This window comes from Leguminivora glycinivorella, chromosome 21 (genome assembly GCF_023078275.1).
Source record: "Leguminivora glycinivorella isolate SPB_JAAS2020 chromosome 21, LegGlyc_1.1, whole genome shotgun sequence".
In the NCBI taxonomy this organism is placed as follows: domain Eukaryota; kingdom Metazoa; phylum Arthropoda; class Insecta; order Lepidoptera; family Tortricidae; genus Leguminivora; species Leguminivora glycinivorella.
Window position 1 is genome coordinate 11,221,840 of NC_062991.1, and position 24,952 is coordinate 11,246,791.

The 24,952-nt window shown below is 36.8% G+C and overlaps 1 protein-coding gene across 1 annotated transcript in view; it reads right to left on the reverse strand.

Annotated features, from left to right (window-relative positions):
- Nucleotides 1-24,554, reverse strand: part of LOC125237403 (rho GTPase-activating protein 190) — a 109,962-nt gene extending 85,408 nt beyond the window's left edge. The window contains exons 1-7 of the mRNA XM_048144439.1: nucleotides 24,451-24,554; nucleotides 23,849-24,021; nucleotides 19,075-19,187; nucleotides 2,449-2,593; nucleotides 2,245-2,345; nucleotides 1,990-2,091; nucleotides 274-516 (exon numbers count right to left, since the gene is read on the reverse strand). Coding sequence (XP_048000396.1) covers nucleotides 274-516; nucleotides 1,990-2,091; nucleotides 2,245-2,345; nucleotides 2,449-2,593; nucleotides 19,075-19,187; nucleotides 23,849-23,912 — 768 coding nt within the window. The 5' untranslated portion in view covers nucleotides 23,913-24,021; nucleotides 24,451-24,554. The remainder of the gene's footprint in view (nucleotides 1-273; nucleotides 517-1,989; nucleotides 2,092-2,244; nucleotides 2,346-2,448; nucleotides 2,594-19,074; nucleotides 19,188-23,848; nucleotides 24,022-24,450) is intronic.
- Between the last annotated feature and the right edge of the window lie 398 nt (nucleotides 24,555-24,952).

The window sequence follows — 24,952 nt, forward strand, 5'->3', positions numbered from 1 at the left end:
AATTGCCTGTGTGGTGACGGGTTAAGAATTCCACCACCCCCTTTCTTCCCGTGGGTGTCGTAGAAGGCGACTATGGGATATGGGTTAAATTGTGGCGTAGGCGAGAGGCTGGCAACCTGTCACTGCAATGTCACAGTTTCGTTTTCTTTCAACCCCTTATTTGCCAGGAGTGGCACTGAAGCTTTGGTAGTTTCGTGTGTTCTGCCTACCCCTTTATGGGATAAAGGCGTGATTGTATGTGTATGTATGTATGTAATTGTTTGTTTTTCTTACCTTGATTCTCGCCTTGCACTTGTCAACCATCTGAGCTAGTAGAAAGAATGCTTGATCAACATTGACATTATCATGACTGGACGTCTCTACTATTGGTATGCATCCCTTGAACTCCTTCCTTTGAACCAGTCGTTCGGCCTCGCGGACTCCTTGTTCGCAGGCCTCGTCGTTCTTTGAGGTGACCAAGACCACTGGTTTCTTCAGTTTGATAATGTTTTGGAGTATTGCGGCTAGAGTTTCGTTCTGTGGGAAATATAAGTTTATTTCAGTGACAGTAAATCAATTTTCACTTTGGGATATTAGTAATTTTTAGCCGAAACTAGGTCCAACCAAAACGCATCTTACAAATCGTCGCTACTTTTAAAAAAACCTTGTATCTTCATCAGTCAATGAAAAGAAAATTGTAGTAAGTATGTAAAGTATGTATGGATTGCATATAGACTTACTGCGTTTTAACTTTTAGGAGCAGCGTGAGATACGAGATTTTTTCAAAGTAGTGACGAAATGATGAAGCAATACCTCCGAACTTTTATTGTGGGGAATATTGAGAACAAAATCAAATAAATGGCATAAGGCCAAGCTTTCCCATTTTAGAGGGTTAGCCAGCAGGCTATTCAAGAATAGCAGTGTATGCCAATTCATGGTAAATTTACTAGCAGAATGTGGGTAGCAAAGTTGTAGATTTAAAAATAAGTTTCTTTTGCAAAAAAATATCATTTATGGCACAAGCTTTTATCGCCGACTGTACCATTCTTTCGGGTGCGCCAAAGTTCATATAAAATTGGTATATAGATTATTGGTAGTCCGAAAATGTTTCTCATACAATTTTACATTATAATGATCATTACTTATAACAATTTGATGTTAATAACTATCGTAACTTCGAATGACTTATGTTCATAATGTCATTTATCATAAATACATTTTATACTAATGTTAATGCTTATATACTTATTGGTCATAACGATTGCGAGTAATATAATTTATCGTTATATTATTGTTAACAGAACAAAAATCACATGTGACAGTCCAGTTAGGTGCGACGACGAGCGTAGCGAGGAGGAGCGTGTTAGGTTGACCGTGATCAAACCAGAAACGACTTTTTAATGCAAATTGTATATGTCATTGTAAAAGCTCCAAGCGCGCTTCTATGAATGGCGCAAACTTTTCATAGAACTTCTCCAAAACTTTCTAAATAATTGTATGATGAATGATTTTCTTAAACACAAAATTATGAATGTTATTAAATATTTGTATAGAATTTATGATTAAAAATTTTCGGCTAAATGATTGTTATGAACAGTGACAGTAGTACAATTGATAATAATGAAACAAAATTATGATAAGTAAAATTATGAGAAATGATCATTCGGAGCACAAATCGGTATAAACAATAATTTTATAACAAATAATTTTATATGAGCCAATATGGACCCCATTCTTTCAACAGTCATCTACTGCTCTCCGAGACGTTTCTAAAAACCTCTTAGTCGATGGGGATACGACGTTTCATAACAGAGTTCCTATGACCACCTTTCTGCTCCATCATCAGATCAGCTCCATGATACCATAATACTGCATTGTCATATGATTTACATATGTGTGCAAAATTTTAGCTCAAGTGGGAAACCAGGAAGTGGGTCAAATTTAGCTTCTACGTTGACCCAAACTAACATACTAACAAGGCAAGTTGAATAAGAGCTTGTAATAACATACCTGCTTCTCCCAGCTTCGGCCCGGCACGAGGCTCACATCGTACACACAAAGAAACCCATCTACTGACAGCTTCCCATCCGGTATAGTCCGCTGCTCGTATTCCTACAAAACATTAAATTATGGTTATAATAAAATCATACTCTGTCAAACAAGTCTGTCAGTAAATAAGAACAAAGAAATCTATATGCATCCTATTCTTTAGGGTGCTAGAGAAAAGGATACCTATAGTTTTCTCTAGTAGTCTCTTCTTCTTACCTTCTCAATGCCGAGCTGGTTCTTGCAGACATACATGAGTTTCTCCGCCGACTGCAGCTTTGTGGCCACGCATCGTTTGATGTACGCCTCCGTTTTGCCGACTGCACAAAAATATGCTCATTATTATTTATAATCTAAATCACAAATTAAAGTTAAAAAACAGAAGCTCAGATGGCAGTCGCTTTCGTAAAGAAGTATGCATACCTTTAAACGGCTGGAAACAGGCGTCGTCGACAAACTCCGTCTGCTCAACGATCTCGAATCTATACTCTTGTTCTTCATTGTCCTTCTGGACGCTCCCCCAGTATAAAAAGTGGTCGTTGTTGACCACACGCCCGCTGAAGTCAGACTGCAAAAATAATTAGAATTAGTACACAAAAATTACAAGAGATTTTTTTTTTAAATTATGAATGGGCTTACTCTTGACCACAGACTAGCCAAAGGCAAAGACGTGGTCTACGATGGAGTGAGCTCGCCCAGAAGATGCCTGTTCACCCTTGATTTGAAGGTTGCCGGGTTATATGAGCTCAGAAATATAGCCGACGGCAAGGAATTCCATTCCTTGGCAGTGCGCATAAGAGAATAAGAAGCAAAGCGCTTCGTGTAATTGGCGGAATACCTACCGAGTAAAGATCGAAGTATGTAACAAATCAATTTTTTTTTTGCCACCAGTGGGCTTTATCGCTTTTTCTTTAGTGTATAGTATCTATTTCAGTTTACATAGTAGAGCGGCGACAGGGTCTCGGAAAAAGTTGATGTGACTGGAGAGTATACTGCTGACAAGTGGTATCGTTGTGATCGGTAGACTTTACTGAGTACGAAATAATGACTTGTCGCATTCTCAGACTGTGGGGGGGTTAACTATGACGTTACAAAGATCCCGGTCCCGGGTTTCAATTTTTTGCCAATTTGTCTAGAACCCCTTATCCAATTTTGAAAAATGAGGTGTCGATTGAAAGCGTATAACATGCTGATTAAGATTTCTTATACGTGAAAAGTATAGTTTTGTTAGTTATTTTTTAATTAACAATAATGCAAAAAATCCTTTTTTTTTACTCTCTTTTTTGATTTTTGTGACTCAAAAAGGCAATGAAAACGGCCACTTAGCTAAAAAATATGTTATATAAATCATTTAACTACATTATTAAGCTATCTGTTGCTTTTTAAATTTCTACGATCGGATAATAAATAAGCAAACTACAACCACATACCTGTAGGCGGGGAGTACCGCTTGACACGCGTTCCCATACATTCGGCGTCTACCAAATTACACCTCGCGCAAAATTCGTTTCAAGCAGATATACCTCTAATCTTATTCATCGTAACCTACCAATATTGGTATCATTTGAAAGTACAATTAAAGTACTTTAAGAAACAATGTCAATCATTTTCTTAAAATCAATAATCGCCAGTCTGCGGTGGTTACAAAGAAAAAAAGGGGGTATGCAATTTGACTGGTTTCCTAGGTTTGATACCCTAAACGAGTTTAAAAGGGGAGGTAACGGTGACATATGGGTTGTTCTCTGGCCTAAAAGCTACACACGAGGGTCAGGGGAGTAAAAAATAGGGTTTAAGTTTAGTTTTAAGTTATTTTTTCTTTTATTTGTTGATTTTATTGTGTTGAATTTTTTTTGTAATTTTATCAAGGATACACGTTGGTTTCTTTTGCTGAAAATTCCCTTTTTTTATGAGAAATGTTATGAATTTCATGGCATTTTCCGATAGAGACTAAAATTAACTTTCAAATAAGGCCACATAGTCATACTTTTACTTATATAATATTAAGGGTAATAGCCCCGGCGAAGTAGTGCAAGCGGGGCAGCAGTGTAGCAATCCATAGACCTGACTTCACTGGTTCCTCAGTGCCACACATAGTCTTACGAGGCGGCCTGCGTGCCCTGCTCTCTAATATGTTGGTCAATACTGCTTCAACGCAAACGATTGAGATGTGTGATTTTTATGACACTGAGTGTATTTGCAGGAGCTTCATGTACTTAACAAGTGTACCTCAACAACTATTTCATATTTATAACGCATTATTAATAACAAATATGCTCTTAATGTTATCTTGACTTCTGTTGAATAATTACGTTTTGAGAAAAGTGGCTAAAAGTGAGGATTATAATTACTAAAACATTATAGGTAACTTCATTTTAGTGATTTAATGTGTATAACGACCGAAATCCAATCGTTTTGATTTTACGATTACTTTTTAATGCCTACTGGGCACAGAACTTAATTTGGATAGAAGAAACAAATTCATATATTTATATAGGGGCCGAGCGTGTCAAATTTTGTACTGAAGTTGATTCTTGCCTGTAATTTTAAATATGTCTCAGGCTCTTGATTGTTCATAATTTTTGTGTTGTTGCAATTGAATATCACGTAACGAGGCATTTTTTATGTTTTGGTTGACTTCAACTTACAAAAATTGACGCCCGAAAGCTGCAAGCTGCGAGTAAAGACGGACAACTCAGTGGATTTCACTGAGTTCATTTGACACGCTAAGTAGATACGTTTGCTTGATCTATGGTATATATGACATCTGTGCTACTGGGTCAAAAAACCGCACCTCTAAGTCGTTTGAGTTCAAACGGTATTACTTGGTATTACCCTTAATATTATATAAGTAAAAGTATGACTATGTGGCCTTATTTGAAAGTTAATTTTAGTCTCTATCGGAAAATGCCATGAAATTCATAACATTTCTCATAAAAAAGGGAATTTTCAGCAAAAGAAACCAACGTGTATCCTTGATAAAATTACAAAAAAATTAAACACAATAAAATCAACAAATAAAAGAAAAAATACCTTAAAACTAAACTTAAACCCTAGTTTTTTCTCCCCTGACCCTCTGTATAGCTTTTAGGCCAGAGAACAACCCATATGTCACCTTTACCTCCCCTTTTAAACTCGTATAGGGTATCAAACCTAGGAAACCAGTCAAATTGCATACCCACTTTTTTCCTTTGTAACCACCGCAGACCGGCGATTATTGATTTTAAGAAAATGATTGACATTGTTTCTTAAAGTACTTTAATTGTACTTTCAAATGATACCAATATTGGTAGGTTACGATGAATAAGATTAGAGGTATATCTGCTTGAAACGAATTTTGCGCGAGGTGTAATTTGGTAGAAGCCGAATGTATGGGAACGCGTGTCAAGCGGTACTCCCCGCCTACAGGTATGTGGTTGTAGTTTGCTTATTTATTATCCGATCGTAGAAATTTAAAAAGCAACAGATAGCTTAATAATGTAGTTAAATGATTTATATAACATATTTTTTAGCTAAGTGGCCGTTTTCATTGCCTTTTTGAGTCACAAAAATCAAAAAAGAGAGTAAAAAAAAAAGGATTTTTTGCATTATTGTTAATTAAAAAATAACTAACAAAACTATACTTTTCACGTATAAGAAATCTTAATCAGCATGTTATACGCTTTCAATCGACACCTCATTTTTCAAAATTGGATAAGGGGTTCTAGACAAATTGGCAAAAAATTGAAACCCGGGACCGGGATCTTTGTAACGTCATAGTTAACCCCCCCACAGTCTGAGAATGCGACAAGTCATTATTTCGTACTCAGTAAAGTCTACCGATCACAACGATATCACTTGTCAGCAGTATACTCTCCAGTCACATCAACTTCAAAACTAGACGACTTTTTTCAATTCCGCCGCCTTACTAACAAGAGATATTATAATTTGTCGGGTTCGAAACACTTACAAAATAAAATCATAATAGGTACAAATATCTTTTTACTAACAATTTCATGGATGGTTAGGTACAGTCGAGTTCATTAATATGTGTACATTTTTCACCTTATTGCAACGAGTTAAGGTGAAAAAATGTACACATATTAATGAATTCGACTGTACACCGCCAGACGGTTTTATTTTTAACTTTAGGCGTAATTTAACAGTCGCGAACGGGTATTTTTTAGCCATCTAACCGTTACTATGTATTGAATTGATACTACAATTCTGAAAAATGTCGTCGGACAGATTTTATGTATGCCGCTATTGATTATGGCGATTACTTAAGTTTCCGTCGTTTTTTAGTTAGATTGCTGTCAACAGGTACTATCACAGACCAATACAACAAGACGGCCCTTAGGGCCTGGCCACATGGGCGCGTTGCGGCGACGCACCGCAAAAATTCTGCGTTGCGTTGCCGCGCCGCCAGTTTTTGCGGCAGGAAATCTGCGGCGCGGCACCGCGACGCAAGAACTCGCGGTGCGTCGACGCACCGCAAAAACTCGCGGCGCGGCACCGCAACGCAGAATTTTTGCGGCGCGTCGCCGCGCCGCCAAAACTGGCGGTGCGTCGCCGCGCCTCGATAACTATACACAGTGCAGAACTTCACGATCAGTCTTTATCCAGAGTCCAGACATGGATCCCATTAGGTACACGCATTCTGCTCTTGCTCGTATTACGGAGGCGCTTAAAAAAAAGGAGACGAAAAGAAGATGCTGGGTCAACCCATATATATATATAAAATGAATAATGACGGAACTCATTTTGAAAGGAAATATGCGGCATTAAAGACAAGTGAAGTGAAGTTCAAAGAATATTTCAGAATGACAATAGCAAGTTTCGAAGAACTGGTCTTTAAAATCTCACCTCGAATAAAAAAAACAATATATATTTAGAAAACCTGTCGGACCTCTGGAGATGCTGGGATTAACTAAATATGCCGAATACCGAATATTTACCGAATATTCGGCCCATCTCTAATGTGAACGAAGGACGAAAGGACAGCCTTATAGACAGCAGGCAGGCAATTATGGTCGCGCGATAAATGATAAAAATATCAGGCCGTCCCTATCGCACTAAGTATTTATAAGTGCGATAGGGACGGCCCGATGTTTTATCATTTATCGCGCGACCATGATTGCCCTGCAGCTTCTTATTGCTATCGGTGTCGAGTACTTATCTAAGTTAGGTATCTATTTTAAATATGACGGTGTAATCATAGCTGGGCATTAACTCGTTAATCCGTTAATCGTTAATTAACGAAGTTAACATTTCGATTAACGGATTAACTTTTAAGTTAACTTGAAAAAATGTTAACGGACTCGTTAACTTCCGTTAAATTTCTCCGAGTCCGTTAATCGTTAATCTAGTAGGGCACAGGCGCCATCTGCGCTGCGAAAAACACGTTCTGAACGCTACTATAAAAGCCCAAAGTACGGCAAATCCTATGATTTGCCGGTAAATCCTAGGTTTTACCGATGTCGATTGCTAAAAGTCCGAAATATTACCTAAAAAAGTATTCTTCACGTGGATTTGCTTTTACTAACTTTGATTCGGTGAATCCTAAGCTTTACCATGGCGACTGTTGTAGTGATAGGGCAGCAAATTCGAGCCCTATTTACGACCACATTCGGTTCCCTAGCCTCTCCTCCGCCCAAAGTGCCACAACAGTCCCGTCACCGCCAGCATCTCTCCTGACACAGCTCTTGGCAGTAGCTCAGGCGATCACTGCCTTCCACGTGCAGCCTAGAGTTCAATAGGCTAGCTGTACTTCGGCCTTTTACAGAAATATAATACGTTATAGTGGATACTGATATTACTGATGCAACTAAATATTTAAAGAAAAGTTCTTTTTTTTTTCACGTGTTAACGGATTAACGATTAACTTTAACTTACGTTAAATTTGTCGAAATGTATCGCTTTAACGATTAACGAAGTTAACTTTTTTAGTAACGGATTAGCGATTAACGAAGTTAACTTTTTGATTAACGGTGCCCAGCTATGGGTGTAATTGTGTGCAGTACAGTACCTACAAAAAAAATCGTACAGAAATTAAAAATAATTACAGTACGCTGAACCAAAATAATATATTACTTACAATACTATGTATCATATCATTTTCCTCAGAGCATTTTTCCTGTCTTTCTGTATACTACCTACGGTTGGCAACCCTACACCGCTCAATGTGGCATTTGCACGATACGGCAACGTGCCGCGGCGGCCGGTCGTGTCGCAGTTGTTAGCTAAGCTACCCTTGTGTGCGTGCATGATGACACGATTCGCTGGTTGTTCTTTTAGGTATTTAAGTACTTTTAGGTGTTTAAGTACTTTTAGGTATTTAAGACGCTACAGGAGCGAAAATGGAAAGGAAAGGGAGCCCTTTCAATTTGGGAATTTTAGTTAAATATACTAGTGTTATTAACTAGATTTATCGAAAAAAATTGTCCATTCAGAACAACTCAGTTAAAAGATATTGCGAAAAAAATCTTTAAAATCGAGGTTCCGCTCTCGACTGTTTCCTCCTTCAAAACTTAATGAATCGTAAGTGCGTTTTCACATTATCCGATCCGATATCGGATGTAGGACCGATATCCCATACACTACAGGCGCCATCTTGTATTTTTTCCATTGAAATCCTTACGACATCCGATATCGGATCGGATGGTTTACCCTTGAATCGCCGACAGACACTTGTTCGAATATCATTTCAAAGACAACGTTTCAAATAATTTAATTTCATCGACAGTTCATATCGTAGAACTATCGATACAAGTAAAATCAAACCGTAGACTTTTATTTCGTAGATAAGTTATTCCGAGTATACTTTGTATCGTCGTATTTCGTTTCGTGTTTTTTCATTTCATTTTGTTTTATATTAAATACAATTCATTACGCAGAATATTATTTCAATTGTGATTTTTTCTAAAATTTTACAATTTGTAAGCTGTTTGTGTGGTCACATTTCTAACCTAACCTAAACCTACTTTAAAAAACGTTCGTTGTTGTGTAGGGTCGCAGATCTAACCTAACCTAAACCTACTCCGTAAGCCGTTTGTTTCTGTGTGATCACAGTTTTAACCTAACCTAAACCTACTCTGTACACTGTTCGTTTCTGTGTGTGGTCACAGTTCTAACCTAACCTAAACCTACTATAATATGTATATACCGTTCGTTGATGTGTAGGATCGCAGTTCTAACCTAACCTAAACCTACTCTGCAATACGTTTGCTTCAACCTAAACCTACTCTGTAAACTATTTGTTCTTGTGTGTGATCACAGTTCTAACCTAACCTAAACCTAATTTAAACGCCATTCGTTGTTGTGTAGGTCGCAGTTCTAACCTAACCTAAACCTACTCGGTAAGCCGTTTGTTTCTGTGTAATCGCAATTCCAACCTAACCTAAACCATCTCTAATATAGGATTTAAGCCAATATGTAATAGTTTTATTATAGACGTATGTGATGTGCCACGATAAAATCGACAATTTGAAGTTGCCTAGAATAGAAACATCTATAAATGTGTAGTACGACAAACGAGAAAGTTTTGTAATAATATGTCGAATAAATGAATTGCCATGTTTTGTAGTTCTGCTATTTGAAATACTTTGAAACGAATCAGCGATGAAGAAATATTACTTGAATAGTATTTATATTAAGAGCCCGTCACGATGGGTAAAAATTCAGTATCTGTCAAATTACCCCATTTACACACACTAACGCACGTCACACTCACCAACATACTTTTCGCACACTACCGCAATTTACTGGAAGAGGTCAGTGACCTAAGTGAGAGGAACTTAAGACAGGTCTATAGTTTCACTGAAGATCAGTTGTAAAGTTAAAATCCCATCAAAACCAAAAAAGGGAAATATGAGCCAAGTTCAATATTATATATGCCTTGGTTGTTGGCGTCAACGACAAAAGCAGTGAGATCTAAACGGGTGCCAAGTTCAATGGCAGTCCTCAAAATGTTTTATGACAATTGATGACATAAAATGTGTCGCTTAACTTCAAAACTGGGTAAATCCATTCAGCTATAAAGTTGATTATCTTTCAGATCATATTATATTTTTTATATATTCAACCTTAAAGCAGAATGGATTTACCCAGGTTTGAAGTTAAGCGACACAAATATCATTTCTTATAACTTTTAGAATAGAATAGAATATAATTAATTTATTCGTTAACACACACACAAAATAAACGTTACAAATAATAAGACATAAACAAGAAGGAGATCCAACGAAATGGTCTAATCTTCCGATCAGACCATCCGGTGAAACAATCACGACAGGCATATAATATGTATGTCATAAATATCAATATAAGAGCCAAATTTAAGACGTTTATGTGAAATAGTTTTTGTTGTGAGGACGCCTATAGAGGCTCCAAATAGTTCGTGTAATATTACACACGATGTTGTCTGCCAGTTCGGTTACTTGAACTTGGCTTGACACGCTGCCGCGTGTTTAGATTGCGGACAGTGTCAATTTAGTGTTACCATCTCACACGAATTGACTCCGATTATTTTTCAAAATAAATTTGTGCAAACACCATATAAAATCAAAACAACTCTGGTGTAAAAAACAGTGCTTCGTTTATTCTAATTATAAATGGTTAAACCCTTTTCCGAATGAATTAAAATAATTCACTGTTCCTGATTGGTTTAGCCATTATAACATCCGTTATAAATGCACTGAGACAAAGGTTGAGGTTATGTATGAACAGAGGTTGACAGTCAGTTTACATGTAAAATTGTTGCCATATATAGAATTCTTCATTAAAATAATAATTTTCAAAATTTAGTTAAAGTTGTCTGAATCTAAGGTTACGTGCCCCGTGTGCAAACACCATTTAAAAATTATATTGAACGTAAGAAGGTAAGTCATACAGAACAATTTTGTGATAAGATAATATATTATTACAATTAATAATTTCGCCATTTACGTAAATAATCGTTTATAGAATATAATTATAATGATTAGTTCTGTTAGTTTTTTCATACGCCACACTGAATGTCTCTTCGCGATAGAGAATGTTACACACACTGACACACTAAATAATGTGACCAGTATAATGAAAATAAAGTCCAACGAGTTAAAATTAATTTTAAAACTCTTTCATTTTAATAAAGTTTAGAAGACAAAAAATACCTATATTTCTTATCATTGTATTAAAGTTACATATATTTTTTTATTTCTCAACAATAATAAGTAGTAAACAACACAAAAAAAACGATTTTAAACTGAGACTCTTTTAGACGTGACGATATTTATTTACTTTATTACTTTTGAATACATTCATAGCACTGGCAATCTTTTTGTATCCGTATATGATTTCCAGTGTCAAAAACAAATGTCATTGGAGCAAATTTGGCGACACGTCCGCTCCGAACGAGCCCGATCGGGCGTCTGACTCAATAGAATCTGTTCGCAGTTTTGACGTTTGTATGGAAAATTTACGAAAGTTTATATTCAACATTGATTTTATTCGTTCTCTTTGTAAGGAAAAATATGAAAAGGTAATAATTCTGTAGTCCAGTTATCTAGCTTATAAAATAACATTATTTTAAAACTAAAACACGGTCGTACATATTCAAATTTATGAAGATGCCGACAGGGGCCGACCGCATTTTAGTTACAACTTTAAGTAAGTATGTATCTAAAATTGGAAGTGTTTCCTCATTTGTATTACACACTATTTTGCATACACATACTTAAAGTTTATAATTATCAAGAAAACCTTTTGTTTGCCTAAAAGGTTTTCGAAGTAATTGCCATTTGATTCGAAGTATTTTCAGACAAATATTGTATGTATGTATGTATGTATAAGCTTTATTGTACATAAAGGAAACAAAAGAGACACAGTTACAGAGTCAGTAATATACAATGTAGGCGGACTTATCTTATTAATATTGATGTCGTTTAACTTCCATTTACTGTATTTTAGTAGCATGATAAGATAACACACATGTAAACTACTGAATTTTTAGTTTAGGATATAAGTAATGCGACAACATCAATTTTAGCAGCCTAAAGTATACAAAATTGAGCTCAGCTCACTCAGACGTGAGCACTATTTGCGGGTTTTCTTAAACTAGTGTCAGGAAAAAAATCATAATTAATTCAGGGAGTAACTTTTCCTTGATGTTAACTACTGATTTTGTAGATAAGAATACGCGCTGTTTAAAACAAGTGCTTTTCTTATCAATAAGTATATACTGAAACTAAAACCGGACGTAGAAAACTACCAATTTTACGATTTTCTACTTTTTGATATTGACGGCCTCTTAACTAAGAAAATTTCAAATAAATAGTAGTTGAAACAAAATTACTCGAAGCAATTTTACTCGAACTAAACTTTCGATGATTTGTTGTCGATGAAATGATATTCGATGAAAAGTTTGTCGGCGAAACAAGGGTACACCGGATCGGATAATATGAAAACGGCCTAACGGAATTTAATTACTAACAAAAATAATTGATTAGTCTATAATTTGGATGTTTAGATTATTGCAATACATTAAGACGCTACGGGAACGAAAATGCTAAAATGGAAAGGAGTCCCCCTTTCAATTTGGGAATTTTAGTTAAATATACTAGTTTTATTAACTAGATTTATCGAAAAAAAAAATTCCATTAAGAACAACTCAGTTAAAAGATATTGCGAAAAAATCTTTGAAATCGAGGTTCCGCTCTCTTTTCCTCCTTCAAAACTTATTTAAACGGAACGAAATTTGAGAATCTGAATAAAAATGAAATAATCTGTGTCGGACCGTTTAGATTTTTTGGACAATTGTTACCGATCTTGAGTATCCCTTTTTCGAGCCATATTGAAAAATGCCGTTTTTAGAAATTTTTGATTGGATCTAGCATCTTTTAAAATAAGAATAGCAAAAAATATCAAAACGGTCCGACTCAGATAAAAATAATAATAATCTGTGTCGAAAAAATCATTGCTCTATCTTCAAAACCAAGGAGGAAATAGTCGAGAGCGTTTGTATGGAGAACTGACCTGTATCGTATCGTCTTAAGAAATCTGATTTCAAAGGTTTAGGTAGGAAATCTAATCATCAATATTATTGCTGCAATGTAAAAATTTTTTTTTCTTTTTTCTCCGTGTTTTCTAACGCGCTTATTTTTAGGAGGCGGTTTTTTGTCATGGTTTGTTTAAGGTACACACCGACATGCTGTAAACATTTTTTAGTTTTTCGTAAGTTAGTCGTTAACGACAGAAATGATCTGTACATATTAAAGTAAGTAGGGAAGAAAACCGCCATGCTGAAGTGTATTTGTGCATGCCACGTCTGGTCTGTCGCATGCATGGTGAGACGACTTGGACGCCTTTATGAGTGACTGCATGGCCGGAAAAATAACACCAGAGGGAGTTGAGGAAATCAAGGGGAGAGGCCTTTGCCCAGCAGTAGGGCACTATAACGGGCTAATTAAAAAAATCTGTACCAGTTTAATTTTAATCTATTTTTAAGAAATGTTCTAGTGAAAAAGTAGCTAGTAGATTCTAGCGAAAAAACGTACCTAGGTTTTTCCAGTTGAACATTATTTTTAGCTGCAAGCCACTATTTACGATTTAATCGATTTAAATAAAACTTGCCTACTAAATTATCCATTTGCATATTGATCGTAGCGAAAACACGTACGAAAACGACGTACGTTTTTTTGTTTTACCTTTTTAAAGGCACAGGTCACACGTTTTTCATCAAATCTATGTCGTACCGTTTAGGTTTTTTGGCTAATTGTTACCAATCTTGAGTATCACTTTTTTTGCGCCATAATGAAAAAGGCCGTTTTTGGAAATTTTTGATTGACTCGAGCGTCTTTCAAATAAAAATATCAAAACGTTCCAACACAGATATTAAGATTAATAATTAATAACAATCTGACTGGGAACAAATCAAATTATTTTATTGAATATTTTTTTGATTTGTTATTTAATAACCTAACAACAAAATTAAAATTTTGAAAAAACTCCCGACCGCGACATAGTGGACCGATTTTCATGAAACATGGCTAAGAACACTCCCGACTAACTCAGCTTTCAGACAAAAAAACTAAATTTAAATCGGTTCATCCGTTCGGGAACTACGATGCCACAGACACACACACACACACAGACAGACAAACAGACAAATAGACAGACAGACACGTCAAACTTATAACACCCCTTCGTTTTTGCGTCGGGGGTTAAAAATAGTCTTTCGCTATATCGTAATGCTGCAAAAGGATTCATATAGGAGGTGCAAGCACTAATTGTTGCCTTGGGCCTTGTCGTTTTTTCTTTCGTGTATGATGTCTATTTCAATTTATAGAATAATCAATTTATAGAATATTCAAAAACCAGGGAGGAAATAGTCGAGAGCGTTGGTATGGAAATTGAACCGTCCTGTATCGTCTAAAAAATATAATCGATTGTCGATTTAGCCCCGCTCCCCAGCTGCCAGCTTGCAGACCTGAGGTTGACTATGATAAGAGAAGCATCTTAGCAGGTTGCCTCAAGGGCCTACTCCAAAATCCTGCCAGATTTCCGTCCATAGTCCATAATAGTGCGTAATTTTAATTTTACGAATTTATCGGATTCGGATCGGACGTAGTTCGAAAGCGCTCTATTTTTAACGTAAGTACGTACCTATCGTCATATTCAGATAGAACGAATATTTTCTTTACCTATGTATTTACAAATTGTCAAATCTTTTGGGAATTACATAAAAGTCATAAAATTATTTATTTAATTAAATTTTGAAAAAAACCCCCGACCCCGACATAGTGGACCGATTTTCATGAAACATGGCTAAGAACACTCCCGACTAACTCAGCTTTCAGACAAAAAAATCAATCTAAATCGGTTCATCCGTTTGGGAGCTACGATGCCACAGACAGACACACACACAGACAGACAGACAGACAGACAGACACGTCAAACTTATAACACCCCTTCGTTTTTGCGTCGGGGGTTAAAAATGTTATTATTTAAATCTACCCATCGATGTACCCATTGCGGAAATATAAATTAGAGAGGCACTCCATAAATGTCAATAAACCCTTAATTGCATGATTTTACTTTTTTTAACAATTTACAGATATATGACACCATGGTGGTATATATGCTGAGCACTGGAAAAATAATGAAAAAAACCGGCCAAGAGCGTGTCGGGCCACGCTCAGTGTAGGGTTCCGTAGTTTTCCGTATTTTTCTCAAAAACTACTGAACCTATCAAGTTCAAAACAATTTTCCTAGAAAGTCTTTATAAAGTTCTACTTTTGTGATTTTTTTCATATTTTTTAAACATATGGTTCAAAAGTTAGAGGGGGGGGGGGGACGCACTTTTTTTTCCTTTAGGAGCGATTATTTCTGAAAATATGAATATTATCAAAAAACGATCTTAGTAAACCCTTATTCATTTTTAAATACCTATCCAACAATATATCAAACGTTGAGGTTGGAATGAAAAAAAATATCAGTCCCCACTTTACCCTAATAAAACATTTTTTTCCATTTTTTATTTTTGCACTTTGTTGGCGTGATTGATATACATCTTGGTGCCAAATTTCAGCTTTCTAGTGCTAACGGTTACTGAGATTATCCGCGGACGGACGGACGGACAGACAGACATGACGAAACTATAAGGGTTCCTAGTTGACTACGAAACCCTAAAAATCTATCACCATTTTTTTAATATGAAACAACGTAACTAAAAAAGGATGATTTTTAGTAGCATATTGAAAAATTCGAATATTGCTTAGTATTTTATCGTGAAAAACTGTACTAATTCTACTATTGATTCAATGTTTGTGATGCTTGGAAAAAATCCATCACCAAGTAAAGAAGGGTTAAATATAAACGACACGAAGTTTAATTCGAACACAACAGTTCACAATTGCGAGCAGCGGCGACGCACCGCCAGTTTTGGCGGCGCGGCGTCGCGCCGCAAAAATTCTGCGTTGCGGTGCCGCGCCGCGAGTTTTTGCGGTGCGTCGACGCACCGCGAGTTCTTGCGTCGCGGTGCCGCGCCGCAGATTTCCTGCCGCAAAAACTGGCGGCGCGGCAACGCAACGCAGAATTTTTGCGGTGCGTCGCCGCAACGCGCCCATGTGGCCAGGCCCTTACAGGGCGACTCGCGGTCACCAAGCATACGAAAAATAAGGTGTATAAAAGTTTGAACGCGCGCGACACCGATCAGTAGCGCCCAAGTATACGACCCGTTAACAGTGTTCGTGTCCGCTCGGGAAAAAATCTTAAATAATTAAATTTGGTTGCGAACAATGGTCTCTTGCAGCATAAAGTGGTGTGGCAAGCCTTCTAACACTTCCTCATATAAAAAAGATGGAATAACATTCCACAGTTAAGTCAAATTAATTATTTCGTTGAATATTGTTTATTATCCGCGGAGTTCATTTATACTGGTCAATATGGTTGTAGTGAGCGGCGCCGAGGCGCGTCCATCCCTTTTTGCCTAGTTGACAATGCGATATGCTATCCCTTTCACGTAAACGACTAGGGATGGGGCCATGTTAGTTTATGTCTGTTGCGGGAACTTCGTACTACCGTTCGTACCATGTGCTACAATTTTATGAAATATAAAAGAAAGCAGATTTGTAATTGTGAAATTATCTAGAATCTGTAGAGTTTGTAGTGTTCTTTAGTTGATTGATTAGTTTAGAATATTTAGTTGGTAATTTAACTTAGTAAACGTAAGTAAAAATGCACAGTTTAGTTATTAGTTAGTAGAATGATTTTTATTGAGGTGCTATCACAATCGTCATCCTCCTTGCGTTATCCCGGCATCAGCATTCGCCACGGCTCATGGGAGCATGGGGTCCGCTTTGGCAACTAGTCCCGGGATTTGGCGTAAGCCACAGACCAACCCCTATAGACATCTATTACAAGACGACTCGCGGTGGCCAGCCTTCCTAGTATTTGCACTGATATAAGCGCGGGCGCTCGCCGTGCCCGATCAGTATCGACCAAGTAACAGACCCGAAAGCAGCGCGTGTTTTTCGCACAAAAAAATTGGAAAAGGGTATTTTGATGCCTTAAAGATGTCCACCTGTAGTGTGAAATGGTGTGGAAAGGTAACAAGAAGCTCAAATTTAAAAACAGACGGCATTACATTCCACAAATAAGTCATATTTATAATTTATTCAGAGCCGGCATAGGTCAACTTACATTGGCCACTTACGCGTCAGTAGAGGGACAGTCATACTTCTGTCCCTTTTCATCTGGCGCGACTGCCCGCCGTCCTTGAAACGGCCAATCACAGCGCGCTTAACACATTCCCCGCCCGCTCCTCGCACCCCAAACACTGGTGACTCGTATCGCGAACCAAATATACAAGACTGCCACTCTATAGGAGGTTCTCTGTGGGCGTAAGCACTAGTTTTATGAAAGCGACTGCCATCTGACCTTCCAACCCGAAGGGTAACTAGGCCTTTTTGGAATTGAGGTCAACACTCAACATCATAATCAGATATGAAATTTAATCTATGGCCACGTTTCTGGTCCATCAGCAGATCAGCTCCATGATACCATAATATTGCATCGTCACATGATTTATACAATTGTGTGCAAAATTTCAGCTCAATCGTTAAAAAATATCTGCTTTAAAATTCGCATGATTTAATTCGAATATACTAACATTGCAAGTTAAATAAAAGCTTGCAAAAACGCCTAACTTGCGCATTTCTTACCATTACTTGTAGAAATAATACTTTATAACTAAAGAAATATAAATAAGTTAGAAAAACTGCTATAATATTATAATTTGTTGCTAAACAAATTCACCACAGTACTGGTACCGGTACCATTGTCTATAATAGACATGTCCCATTCCCGTCCCTACGGCTAAGCGTAAAGGCGCGCCATTATTTGAAACGACCAATGGCAGCACCGGGCGCTCCCGCCTCACCCCGCAAGGATTGGTGATTTGCGTCTCGAACAATATCGCTTGCAATAGGCTTCTAGTGGGGTGTTCTGTGGGTACTATACAGTCAGTTACCAGCCAGTGGACTTTTTTTAATGAGTAACTAAAATGAGTGAATGACTCGTGAATGAGTTTAATGAGTAAAATTTAGAAATTATTCATTGTCAAACAAAAATGTAATTAAACACTTATTTAAACTTTCACGAGTTTTACTCATATTTAAAATTGCAAACGGGGCTTAATCGCGTATTACTATGTTTTAGCCTATGTGGTGACGGGTTAAGAATTTCACCACGCTCTTTCTTCCCGTGGGTGTCGTAGAAGGCGACTATGGGATATGGGTTAAATTGTGGCGTAGGCGAGAGGCTGGCAACCTGTCACTGCAATGTCACAGTTTCGTTTTCTTTCAACCCCTTATTTGCCAAGAGTGGCACTGAAGCTTTAGTAGTTTCATGTGTTCTGCCTACCCCTTTATGAGATACAGGCGTGATTGTAATTGTATGTATGTATAGATTGTAATTATGTACTATGTTTTAAACACTTGTTTCCGTGGTCTTGGTCTCGTGGGTGGTCTGCTCCGAGACCACGGGGACAATGCCGTCCTTGAAACGTCGGAGGTTAGTGTTTAAGACATAGTAAATACGCGATTAAGCCCCGTTTGCAATTTTAAATATAAAAATGTAATTGCCAGCAATGTAGTGCACAGCGAATTGTCAACTATTCTCGCTGAGCTGTAAGATCCTCTTTTTGAGCCATCTGCATTGAAGTTTGTATTTGGCAAACGATACGTCTTAGCCACATCGCTACAAACTTCAATACAGATGTGACAAAAAGAGTAACTTAAAGGATAGTGTGGGCACAGTATAATAAAGAGCTAGTACTATTATACAGTGTGGCCACTCTCGCCTCCCGCTGCCTCACAGTTCACCGCCCGTCAAGAACGCGACCAGTCGACCCATCTTATCGCACTCATACAAGCATGGTACGCGTTCACCTACACGAGCTTAGACTATGTGCGTAGGACCGCGCCTCTTTCATATATTTGATCGCTATTGTCCGATCCGTCCGATGTGGTGTGGGTCTCTGGATGAAATAAGAGCTAGTTTTAAGCTGAGATTCCTACCGGTTATTGTTATTACCTGACTGAGCACGGAAATATGGTCGACGTTGTAGTCATCAGCGTGGGTGCGTACAAATCTGTTGCAGAGACAAGATTTTCCCACTCCCAGCTGCCCCTTTTCTTTCTCCGTACCTGCGGAAGCACATTGAGAGTTAAAAACTAATACAGAAATTTCCAGTGTTTGCCTACATTTGGCAAAACACATGGTCGTTTATTTCAAGTACAGTCAACTACAAAAAGTGGATACATCTCTGTTTCGTACAGTCACAGTCAGTTATATCTAAATACTTACATGATCTGAACACGTTTTTATGCTCATAATATTAGAGGTCTGTTCAAATATTTTTGTTAGTGTAAGTGTGTAGATACCAGTGAAAGCCACTGTAGTAACGTGCAAAAGTATCTATCACTTATATACCACTGTTTCAATTCAACCTTACAATGGACAAAATGTGAATTCAAATAAAGTAGATTTCAGATTATACAATTTATAAACGGTGTAATTAATTGTAAAATGATTCTTATTTTTTCGTCATTTCGAGATTGTTACACAAACTAAGCTTGTGTATTTTCTAAACAAAATTATTATAAACTTATCCATTACATATCAGAACTAAAGTGTCAAAAACAAAAAAGTGCAACCGCCCGTGTCTCATAACAATAAACAAAATAGCACTTGTTCTAGTGTCACAATATCTTTAGTAACAATATTCCCAGCACAACAAAACGGCGGAAGGCGAGGTGTCGATAAGATTGGACAACAATGGTTGTGCAAGTCGGCTATTATTACTGATTTGGGCTTCCTTTTGGTGCATTATGGGCTCTATTAAGATTTATTACTATAGTGGATAATAGGTCATAAAATTTTAAATGTGGTAAAATGATTGTATATCTTGAGACTTGACTTCAGGCCCTGATCTAGGTAGCCGAATGCACAAACGCTCACGAAACGAAACGCTCGTAGATATCTATCTCTATCGCTCTTGCGTCTTGGCACGACAGAGCCAGACTACCTTTCGCGTTTCGTTTCGCGTCGTAGAAATGCCATTCGGCTACGGGGCCTGGACACCCATGCCCAGGGCGTCAAGTCCAGTAGGGTGCCTAATTCGAACTTCGTCAAGTCAAAATAAATAATAAATATTATAGGACATTCTTAAACAGTTTGACTGAGTCCCGGTAAGCTCAAGAAGGCTTGTCTTGTGGGTACTCAGACAATAATATACATATATAAATACTTATATTATAACATAGAAAACATCAATGACTCAGGAACAAATATCTGTGCTCATCACACAAATATATGCCCTTACTGGGATTCAAACCCAGGACCACAGCTTAGCAGGCAAGGTCACTACCAACTATGCCAAACCGGTTGGCCGCCCGTTAAAATATGTTTAATGTCAAAATAAGCTACAGCTCTAAAGCTAGACCTCTGAACCGAGAAGATGACTTCCTGCCTTTTTATTAGCTTACCATTAACTTGTTATCTATGTATGTAATTATGTTTGAATGGGTCAAATATTGGAAATTAATTTTCACCTGAACTGATGAAGCTGAACATTTTCATGCTATATGAGGACATGCAGATGGACTGAGACAAGAGATATCCATTTCTCAAAATCCATACTAATATTATAAATGGGAAAGTGTGTGTCTGTTTGTTTGTCCGTCTTTCACGGCAAGATGGAGTGACGAATTAACGTGATTCTTTAAGTGAAGATAGTGGAAGAGTGATATAGGCTCTTTTTGTCTCTTTCTAGCCCCCCACTTCCCTAAAATGGGGGTGGAAGTTAGTATGGAGCATTTCGCAATTTTCGAATTCAACACAAGCGAAGCCGTGGGCAAAAGCTAGTGTCTATAATTGTTAATTATAGATGCACCGAATATTCGGTTACTATTCGGTATCCGGTCTATTCGGCCCTTATTTTAATAATCGGCCGGATACCGGATAGTGACGTACTATCCGGCCGGATACCGGATGTGCTATTTTTGATTGAATGATTTTGGAGTAAACAAATTAAATGTAAAAAAAAACAGTTACGGTTATAATACTTATAATCTTAGCCCTTAATTATTAAAAAAAGTAAACATTTAAACAAAAACGGACTCCGTGCGATGTTCACTACGAAACAAGTCAAAACCTGCACGACGCGCCCGCTCCCTGCTTAAGACGATACGGTAGGGGTCAATTCTCCATACAAACGCTCTCGACTATTTCCTCCCTGGTTTTTGAACGTAGAGCAATGATTTTTTCAACACAGATTGTTATTATTTTTATCTGTGTCGGACCGTTTTGATTTTTTTGATATTCTGCTTTTTAAAGATTCTAGAGCCAAACAAATATTTTCAAAAACGGCCTTTTTCATTGTGGCGCAAAAAAGGTATGATACTCAAGATTGGTAACAATTAACCAAAAAAGCTAAACGGTCCGACATAGATTATTTCATTGTTATTTAGATTCTCAAATTTCGTTTAGATTGATTAAGTTTTGAAGGAGGAAAGAGTCGAGAGCGGAACCTCGATTTTAAAGATTTTTTTGAAATATCTTTTTACTGAGTTGTTCTTAATGGACAATTTTTTTTCGATAAATCTAGTTAATAACACTTGTATATTTAACTAAAATTCCCAAGTTGAAAGGGGGGCTCCTTTCCATTTTAGCATTTTCGGTACCGTATCCTCTTAAATTGTAGGTATTGTAGATAAAATTCTGCTGTCCGATTAGGCCGAATATTCGGGTATCCGGTATCCGGCCAAACTATTCCTTGATACTATTCTATGATATAGGTAATTAATTATATTAACAATAGCAATCTATTGTTAATATAATTAATTACCTATATCATGAACTACAAATTCCATCATAGTTTACCTCATGCACTATTAATATGAGAACAGGATATCTATCTTAATCATACATCATGTATGTTTACATACATCTATGATTCATGTATGAGAACAGGTTTAGTTCAAGGCTATGAGATAACAGTTCTCATTTTTATCTACCATTCATGATTTTTATCAAATATCAAGTGTGATGTGTAAACAGAGATTGTTAGAATTTGTAAACATTGTATGTTTACATATTTATTTACAGAGTTAGGTATTTAGAAGGAAGACATTTTTATTTTTAACCCCCCCCCCCGCAAAAAACGAAGAGGGTGTTATAAGTTTGACGTGTCTGTCTGTCTGTTTGTGTGTGTGTCTGTCTGTGGCATCGTAGCTTTCGAACGAATGAACCGATTTAGTTTTTTTTTTTAAAAGCTGAATTAGTCAGGAGTGTTCTTTGGCATGTTTCATAAAAATCAGTCCACTATGTCGCGGTGTTTTCCAAAATTTCAATATTGTGGTTAGGTTATTGGCAGTACATACTTTTTTTTTTTATTATTATAAATGGGCTTACTCTTGACCACAGACTAGCCAAAGGCAAAGACGTGGCCTACGATGGAGTGAGCTCGCCCAGAAGATGCCTGTTCACACAATAATTCAGTAGATTTCGTCACTTTTTGCATTGGTTACTTTTTGCACGACCGGTCTGGCTCAGTCGGTAGTGACCCTGCCTGCTACGCCGAGGTTGTGGGTTGGAATCCCGGTAAGGGCATGTGATGAGCACAGATATTTGTTCCTGAGTCATGGATGTTTTCTATGTATATAAGCATGTATTTATCTATTTAAGTATGTATATCTTCGCTTAGCTTTGCTTAGTTTGGAGCCAAGTTCATATGTGTAAGGTGTCCCCAATATTTATTTATTTAATTAGAGTTATATATTACATTTTGAATTATGACTTAATGCCTTACAGCATTCTCTACCACTCAACTGTTGTAGGAGCTGTTGTTAATTATGACTGAATGCCTTACAGCATTCTCTACCACGCAACAGAAATTTCTAATCAGTATACAGATGATGTTTATAAATGAAAATGTATAAAAAAGGCAATAATATGTTAGGGTTGTGGAGTAAGCAACAAAAAACTTTTCCAAAACATGTATAAACACAAACCAATGCAATTTTGAAGATTCTCAAGTCAAACATTGTTAATTTATAATGATTTTATACAGGAGATTTGTGATGTTCGAAACGTCGGGCCAAATATAAATGTAAGTGTTTACGTGATTAAGTCCCATTTAGTTCTAAGATTATGAGATTTGAAATGGTTACTATTTGTACATTATTTACTTTATTGAGTTAAAGCAATAGTGGGTATGGGTACCTGGTTTTCCTTCTGAGCAAAACTAACTCATAACTAGCAAGTCTTAATCGGACAATGTTTTGTAAGGTTGCATTGAATGTGAAAATGGAAAAAAAGTTTCAAAAACTGGCAATAACATCTACTAAATACTAAAAGAAGGCTGCATAAATATCTAACACACTCTTCCTATGGGTCTAAAAATATGATTGTGTCAGAAATTTTTGCTACCTTCTTCTTAAAACCAAGTGCTTGTTTTAGCACTGTCTTTACATGAATATACCAAGTCTATGGTAATGACACTTATTGTTAACACATTCACTGCAGTAGGGGGTCTAGCAGTAAAGATCTCTTACAAGCTAGTAGTTAGTAAAGTTATGAGTTACATTACTTGCCGCAGCAAAGGTGTTAAGGTGTGTTTGGAGATGGAGACCAATATTATTAAAAGTTAGAGGTTTACAATACAATACAAATACTCTTTATTGCACACCTCAATACACGAAACAACATAGCAAGTATAAACAACAACTTAAGAGGTAAAACAAGAGGCGGTCTTATCGCTGAAGAGCGATCTAATGAAGATAATAAATGTTATTGAAGTACTTACCAGAAAGTCCAACTACAGATAATGTGATCAGCTTCCCACCAGTGTTCTCCGACTTCTTTGCCATTTTACAGCCTTATCACTCAAAAATATAGCGGAAGTAATGATCAAAATAACTTGGAACACTCATCACAACACTATTCATTCAACAATCTCAAATTATTTAATATGGAAGGCTGCAAGTACGTAAATACAATGTTAATATGTTAAAAGTATTTATTTACTAACACAAATCATATGACAGTTAGATTTAGTCGATAATTAATACGAATTTACAACTATGTGCGATAGATAGCACGATTATAATGAACTAGAAATACCAGAATGTGATAAAATGTTGTGCCGAACGATCACCAGATGTGTCGTGGTTCGTACACACACGCCCTGCTATTTAACAACGTATGCGCGTTACGAAACTATCTGGATGTTAATTAAGCGATGAGAATGACTATAACGACACAAAATACTCCATCAGATGGAATGATAGAGCATTAATTTATTGTGTTCGCCACAAACTCCTACACTTTGACAGATCCAATTAGAGCTGTTACAGTAAGCAAAATTTAATAAATACAGCAGGCAAATACCGTAGACTAAACACATACATAATTCAAACTTTCATGTAAAGTTTATTTCACATTTTAGCACAAGAAAATGAAGATTGATTTAAAAGAAAATGCTGTAATTTCTGCGACAGACAGCTTTGCTTTGTACTGAAGTATAGCCAACATAATGAAATTTCAATATAAAAATCCATTGACAAATTGTTTCGTTTTTTATCAATTTGTAGGCTACGGTTGTAAGTTGTTAATACTCTAATTGAATAGGACAACCATAATTTACACAAGAACTATTAGATTTTTTATTATTTCAGCTTTCATATGTGCAAGCTTATTTGAAAAATGAATATAATCCTGTAGAATTCAAAAAATTGTTACTATTTTAAATATATCTGAACGCAACTTTTTGAGTTTATTGTTTTCTACATATTGCAACTTGCAACATTGACTTTGACAGCTCCACGGAAAACACAAGCGCATAAATGTCTCCCCGCGATATTTTCCTGAGAAATGACTTCTACAAATGATGGAAAAGACGTGAAAAGTA